Below are 7,509 nucleotides of genomic sequence, written 5' to 3'. Positions count from 1 at the left end.
CTGAGGCAGTGGGATCTGGAGATCTTCAAGAGAAGGCAGAGAGCAGCTGATGGTCCTCTGGGCAGATTGTATGAGTCTCTGGAGAGTTTTCCTCTGTGCTGCTGTGCAGCTGGAGAACCACAGAGACAACAGCAGATGATGCTTTTAATAGAGCATCGATAGAAGGACACCAGCAGTTTTTGAGAAATATAATTTCTCAGAAAATAGAGTCTCTGCTGGGCTTTCTTTGCCAGTTCTGCTGTGTTTACGTCCCAGGTCAGGTTATGATCTCCCAGGAAACTGATGTCAAACTTCAGTTTCCTGGGAGTATCCACAGATACCGGGTGTATCTGTGGATACACCCGGTATCCACAGATGTATATTGGTTGAATTTCTCCTTTACTGCTAAAATCCGCTATGATCTCCTTGGTCTTGGCTGTGTTTAGGATTAAATTGTTGTCTGTGCACCACTTTGTGAGTCACTCCACCTCATTCCTGTAGAAAGATTCATTCTCCCCGAAGATCAAGACCCACTACAGATGTGCAGTCTGCAAATTTAACAAGAATGGTACTTTGATGGACTGAAACACAATCATGTGTGTTCAGAGTGAAGAGCAGAGGGCTCAGCACACAGCTGAGTATGGGGCCCCATGCAGACTCTTTGTTTGTGATCCATCAGGAAGTCCTTAACTCAGGACAGGTGGAAGAGGGGATTCCCAGATCTGCCAGTTTGCACACCGGTCTGTCTGTCAGGGAGGATGGTATAAAAATCAAGATGTAAAATAACATCAGTTTTGTGTTTTATGATGTAAGGAACGTTGAGCTGCCTTATTGCAAATACGTGCTATACAAATAAACTTGACTGACTGATGAGGTAATTCTTTAAAACCTCACTTCCTCTGTATCATGAATAGGATTGGTTATTTATGACAGTGTGTCAGGGCCATTGTAGGTGGAGTATATTTCTAAAAAAAAAAAATAAAAAATTAAAATTATTGCCTTTTTTACACAAATTTCTCACTTTTGGAAATCAGAAAATTTCCTTGTTTTTTTTCTCGGAAATCTCTGAGATGAAGTTAAACATTTTTGAGTTTTTTGGCAAAAATGTATTCAATTTTTTTTTTGTCTGCAATGACCTTAATATTCCAGTAATTTGATAAAGAAACCAAGCTTTCTTTCTGTTTTAATGTGTTGTATGTTAGCTCACAAATATTTTGTTAAAATACAGTAATAAATTAAAATGTTATTTACTTATTATTTAACAAGTCGGTTGTTTGAAAATCTACATTTTGATTATTTAAACATTAAGAAAAGAAAAAAAGGTAAAAATTAGATATTTTTTTTAAAATGTTAGACTCAGGTTTGATTATATTTTGGAGCTCATGTTCTGTCGGTCCACAGATGTAGCGCTCACTACTGAACAGCCACCAGGGGGCGACAGAGATGTCTCAGGCTTTCCACAGTTTTTTCAGATAAAGCTGCTACCCTTCAGTCGCAACATCACACGAGTTTAAAATGTCTCAGATTCTGTGCCAGACTCTGTAGTTCTCCATCTCTTCTGCCCTTCGTTAAAGTTTGATGAAGCTCACGTAGTTTTGTTTCGTGCCAGCAGTGAAGTATGATCTGAATGATGAACGGAAACGAACCAAGCTGGACACGATGAACAACGTAGCCACGGTGTTCGTCTTCTTCACGGTTCTCATCAACATCTTCATCACTGCGCTCGGGTTCCAGAGCCATTCGATGAGGTGGGGCCTCAGCAACACACCACACACACACACACACGGACACACGCAGACACACCACACATACACACACATCTACCACAACTTATAATGCTTTGTTTTCAATTTTTAATATTTTTTCTCTGTCTTCACAGCGCAGCGCCTGTCATCCCTCTAGAACCTCAGCTGCCTCCTTTGCCTATTAACCTGACTAAGACCGGGGTCCTATAGGACACCATGGGCCCCTCACATTCTTATTTAATATTATTTTTATTTTAAATACAAATGCAAATAGAGTTACTTTGCTTTTACCAATACTTTTGAATCTTAAATAAAACGTCTGTTTTTCTTATGTTTTACAATCAATGTTTTGTACTTTTTATTCTAAAAATATAAAACAGTCTTCATTCAGTCTTTGATGTGGTAAAAATACAAACAGTTACCCTTTATTGTCAAAACAAGCAAACAACATCTCAACACACTTTTTACAAGGTTAAAAAAATGCATCCAGAAGTGCATAATCAAATCCATCCTGTGTTGTTGCACACACAGATTCACTTTCAGTTACATAAATTCACTCCTATCCTATTTATCATCCAGTTCACTCAAATTTAGTTGATAATGCAGATTGGAAGAGGTTATCCATCTAAGGAACTCATTACAGTGGATCGCTTTGCAGCAATCTATAGTGGTGATCAAGCACATGGCAACAGGGGGAAGGAACGACTCCCTTCTAACAGGAAGTAGCCTCAAGCAGACTTAGTGTGAGAGGCCATCATGCTCTGCGATCAAGTTAGGGTTCAGAAGATGAAGCAGGAGAAGTGATGGTCCAGCAGTACGCTCAAGGGAAAGAAAAAGTACTGTAGCTTAGTATGGAACTAGAATCAATCATGGTCAAAATAAAGGAGCATGGTCAGGCTTGCTGTTGCTAAGCAGAATGACTGATTCTCAATGCTTCTGTTTCAGCAGACGCAGCGGTGAAATGGAGTGTGAACTTTAGACCTTTAAAGCTTTCTGTGCTGACTAATTGGGTAAAATATTACTTTCTGAGAGAAGAAAAAAAAAAGCACAAATAAGTAAAACAAAGCCAGGAATCTGATTTCACATCACAGTGGGGAGGACGAGGTAGCATCCAGCTGCTAACCCGGTCAGCACCAGCACCGCTGGGATCACCATCCGTGTTTTTCCTGCTGACTGCCGACTGATTGGCCCTTTGACTTTCATTTTGCTGTGACTGGTTGTTCTGTGGTTCGTCTTCACAGACACACTGAGACAGAGGAAGGGAAGATGTAGAGCAGGAAAGAGACTCTTTTTTATCTTAAACATGCAGGTATCAAAAAGCGGGCCTCACAGATGAAGGTTCTGTTGTGTCTGTTGATCCAGTTCGGTGCTGCTTTCTTGGTCCATCCTGGAGAACGGAACATTGTACACAAACAAACAGAACATGATCATCTGCATAGAAACATAATAAATAAATAATAAAGGACAAATTCCCATCATCTGCATCCTGGTCTGTAATATGAGCAGACTGACTTAGGCTCATCTTTTCATAAAAACGTCACAAAAATGGCAACAAAGTTTAATTTTCAAACCAGACCAGTTGACATTGTTTCTTCTTGGTCATTGAGCCAGTACAAACCTTAGTTTGGTTTTCTACTGCTTTCAGTGAACAATAGAATATTTCCACTGTGTCAGATTCTGAGAGCAGCTGAAAGTTGGCAGTGGACACTCCTGATGAGGACCACATGACTCTCCACGTGACGATGGTGATATAAACAAATAACCTTTGACCTCAGTAAGCCACGGTACACTGGTGTCGTCCAGGACACGACCATCTGATTGAGAAGAAGACAACTGGACTTCTTCTATTGTTTCAGCTCTCATCCGAAACGGCTCCTTCTGTTCTCTAATTGTTATTTTTGCTCTGTCTCATCTTTCATGCGTCTGCTTGATGGCCAGGTTCAAAAAGCAACACTCACTCTTCAGCTTGGTCCGGTGGCTGATCTCCATTCTGCTCAGAGCCGGGCAAAAACTGTGCTGACGGGTTGGCTGAGGTCTTCTTTCTTCTCTGTCAAAATGAAAAGATGCTGTTGATTATTAGATTATTAGTGGCTTCAGGAGTAGAAATGTTTGGCACAAACACAAAGACAAAAGCTTTTACGATCAGGACTCACCGGATGGCGACATATGATGTAGGTGATTTCCTCCTCTGCATGGCAACAACAAACATTCTTACACTTCTGAACTCATTTACATAAATGATCTGATTCACTTTGTCAGGATAAAATACAGCAACACAGGAGTAAGTGAAGTATCCACAGAGTTTAGATAGTTTAAATAGCAGATGACATCAAGCTTACATTTGAAAAACTTGAATTGTGTAGTTAGCCAAGAAAAACAAGAGGAAAGAACTGAAAATAAGCAAGAGTTATCTGATTAAAGAGATTATTTTCTTTTCTTTGCCAATGTGCTCCTGTTTCTTCCTTTGTGTCACAATGCAGTAAGAAGCATAAAGCTGCTTAAAGGGTTAAAATGAACTGATCTCCATCATTCATCATCTCTCTGAACAACGAGGAAGGAAAAGGGGAAAAGCCACAGCGGCAGATTTAAAGTGAAACTATTTGGCGGATCAGTTTGATGACATGGATCCTTCCTACATAATTAACGTTTCTTAAACCCTCGGGGAAATTGAAAGCAATGGCTCACACAAATATTCAGGTGTATTTCATAAGAGCTGGAGATCAGATGATGAATCACAACAACAACAACAAAGCAAAGGCTTTAAAGATCTCATTGTGTTTTCTGTGCATGCATGGATTGTGTTTGGTTTGATAATCTAAAATCTGACTAAGTGGGAAAATGAAAAGAAAGTTTAAACATTGTTTATATCCATAAATCCACAACAAGCTTGTTAAAAGTAAATAAATCAGAGATCTGCTCCGTTTTAGCTGGCAGGCTGGTGTGACCTCCTTTTCTATTATTTAACTGAATAACCAGAATATACAACTTCCAGAAGCAGTCAAGGTAAAGCTTTACACCAGGCATAAAAAAACACTAAACAAAACAACAACAACAAAAACAACAACAAAACTCCCCCAGCGATTTAAATTTTTTCCTCTTTTGCTTAGAAACACTTGGGATGTGGATAATTAGGGGGCAAATTTGCTGCATGAACTGAAATGGGTCAAATTCCAGGCATTTGAAGCAAAATCAAAGTGCAGCAGTTTATCAAACTTGACCAAATAAAACATGAACTTTACAGTTTCGTCTGAGTGAAACAGGCTACCTTCTTCTCTGTAGAAGGTCCGGTCCTTGGCTAAGGCCTCCTCCAGCTTCTTCTCATACAGACTTCGAGTGGAGTCTGTGGTCAGAAAGTTCACAACGTCACAAAACACACAATTCACACCAAACCTGGTGACAATCAGCAATAACATAATGACGGCTAATACCTAATGTAAAAATAACAATCATGTGATGTATTTTTTGTCAATAATCTAATAAATTATATCATGTACCTTTTAAAAAAAATCATAAACTGTAACAGCCATGTAACATTGTCCTTATCTAGCAACTCAATGTACCTCATGCTAATTAAATGTATCACCATTAAGTAATCATTTTACACTACTAATCAAACTATAGTCTATAAACAAACCTTTTGTAAAGCAGCTCATTGGTTCTTGAAACCATATTTTGAATAAATGTGAGAACTTTACCAAGGACTGTACCTGTTGTTGACTAGCAAACACTGCGAAAAAACATTCCCTGTCAACAGCAGTAATATTTATGTATAATCATCACCTGACATCACACTTCAGTCGTTTATCTGCAGCTGCCAAAGAAAAACTTCTGATGGTTGAAACACAAAGCCACATCAAGCCTGAGGAAGGATTAGCGCCACCAGTTTGAGCCTCCCAGTTTGATACCTACTCACTACTGGTCCATGCTTGATGCCATAGTCAGTCAGTAAATCGCTGAGCTGGGCATCAGTTTTATCGCTGAGAGGCATCCTGAAGAGGTGGAGGATCCGGATCAGACGGTGAGCTGTCAGGAGAGCAAGGCTAAACAGCCGGAAAAAAACAACCAGAAACAAAAATAACAGAACAAAGTACGTCTTAAAAGTTATATTTCCATCATTTTGGTGCGACCGAAACACATTCTGACCTGAAGATCTGAAGGAAGGTGCTCACCTGTCAGCAGTCAGCGGCTGGGTGGAGCAGAACAGGTGGAGGGTTGGAACTGGTGCAGCAGGAAAATGAACTGGGCGTCACTGGGTCACATTCCATCACAAAGCAACCATTTTAATTTTCACAATGGATGAAATGGGATACTCTGTAAATAATCATTTAAAATCTGCACAAAACGACCCAATCAATAGATTAGAGTATTACCGACAAGTCCATTTATTTTCAGGAACTTCATGTCTGAGTGAAACACATAATATAGAATAATTAACCACAGATGGATGTTTTAAAAAATTCAGGTGGAGGCCCCTCCCTCTTATTTAGCAGCTCCAAATTATATAAATATAAAAATGTGTATAGTCATGTATTTCATAAATTTCTTTTTTTTTTTTTTTAACATTAACATGTACTCCTATATTATCCTATATTGTCCAGGGGCCTCAGGGCTGATGTTGCTTTTAAGCTGAGGTTGCATTTTTTGGAAAGTTACGTTACAATATATTACCAATAAGGTATATTTATTGATAATGTAGCAGACCTGACGTGAAAGAAGCAACAAGCAACAAAAGGGACAAAATATAATTTGATTCGGTTTGTAACTGAGAGGTTTCCAGGTAGAGCTGATAAAAAGATGCTGAACATTAAAAACCTGAGACGAGGCGATGCATCTCCACTGAGTGCCAGGCAGCAGTAACAGCGTTCAGCCTCAGCAGTCCTAATCCTTCATTCATCCAGGTGAGACCACTCAGATCTCAGATCTAGTTGTTTCACATCGCCGACCGAAGCAAAAGTTATTTGTGGCATTTTCTTTTTCATTTTGATTATTTTATACTTTAGTTCTAATTTGCATTGGTTTGCCTGTGAATATTTGTTTTTATTCAATTATTATTTGGTGATATTGTGGAAAGCTCTTTCTTGTTCTGTTCATCTAGTTTTTTGCAAAGCTTGGAAATATTTTTCATTTTTGTCCGTATGAATGAAGCACTGAAGTATTTTTTCAGGTATGCTACAAACAGAAGTGTGTGTGTGTGTGTGCGTGTGTGTGTTTATTTATACTCTCAGACTAACGATGTCTTTGCTGTCAGTAAGTCAAATTGAAAGCAGCCTCTGCTTTCAGTTCGTGTATTGATTCTAGAGAAGTTTGGCAGAAACACAAGAAAACCCAGCGACACAAGCTGACAATCAGGACTCACCAGAACCTGATCAGAGTCATTTCCGTCTCTAAACACAGACATAATTACACAGACACCTGACGTTATGCTTGTCTGAGGAATTTATTCTAACGTTTTGATGCAGCGGGAAGAATAAAAAAAAAATGTTTCCAGAGAAAAGAAGCATCAGATGGCTGCTGAGATGCTATCTGATGCTATATCTATGTAGATAGCCATACATAGATATGCACGGTATGGGGAGAGAGAATATAGTAGGAAACATTAAATTAGATCAGCATTAGATGTTTTTCGTGCCTTAGTACTTCATTTTATTTCAGTTATGTTGCTGCAAAGCGTACAGATGTGGGAGAATTTGTCAAGCCTTTCGAAAATGTCTTAAACTAAAACAGAATAAACTGAGTACAGCAGTTCTGTGGAAACTTCAGGATCTAGATCGAGGAACTGAGACGG

General features: G+C 39.0%; 2 protein-coding genes across 2 annotated transcripts in view; one reads left to right on the top strand and one right to left on the bottom strand.

The window, feature by feature from the left end:
• Positions 1–2,064, top strand: part of LOC106949571 (ninjurin-1) — an 8,816-nt gene extending 6,752 nt beyond the window's left edge. Inside the window, exon 4 of the mRNA XM_015035917.1 lies at positions 1,850–2,064. Coding sequence (XP_014891403.1) covers positions 1,850–1,934 — 85 coding nt within the window. The 3' untranslated portion in view covers positions 1,935–2,064. The remainder of the gene's footprint in view (positions 1–1,849) is intronic.
• Positions 2,065–2,117: 53 nt separating this feature from the next.
• LOC106949570 (lamina-associated polypeptide 2, isoforms beta/delta/epsilon/gamma-like) lies at positions 2,118–5,916 on the bottom strand. The gene is made up of 7 exons (XM_015035916.1): positions 5,894–5,916; positions 5,634–5,764; positions 4,990–5,064; positions 3,878–3,912; positions 3,683–3,771; positions 3,055–3,111; positions 2,118–2,970 (listed from the first exon to the last, which is right to left on the bottom strand). Exons 2-7 carry the CDS (start codon positions 5,710–5,712, stop codon positions 2,805–2,807), a joined length of 501 nt encoding a protein of 166 aa, XP_014891402.1. The 5' UTR covers positions 5,713–5,764; positions 5,894–5,916; the 3' UTR covers positions 2,118–2,804.
• Between the last annotated feature and the right edge of the window lie 1,593 nt (positions 5,917–7,509).

Source organism: Poecilia latipinna, unplaced genomic scaffold, assembly GCF_001443285.1.
Source record: "Poecilia latipinna isolate Pla-1442-1.1 unplaced genomic scaffold, P_latipinna-1.0 Scaffold351, whole genome shotgun sequence".
In the NCBI taxonomy this organism is placed as follows: domain Eukaryota; kingdom Metazoa; phylum Chordata; class Actinopteri; order Cyprinodontiformes; family Poeciliidae; genus Poecilia; species Poecilia latipinna.
This window is presented reverse-complemented; position numbering and strand designations above follow the sequence as displayed.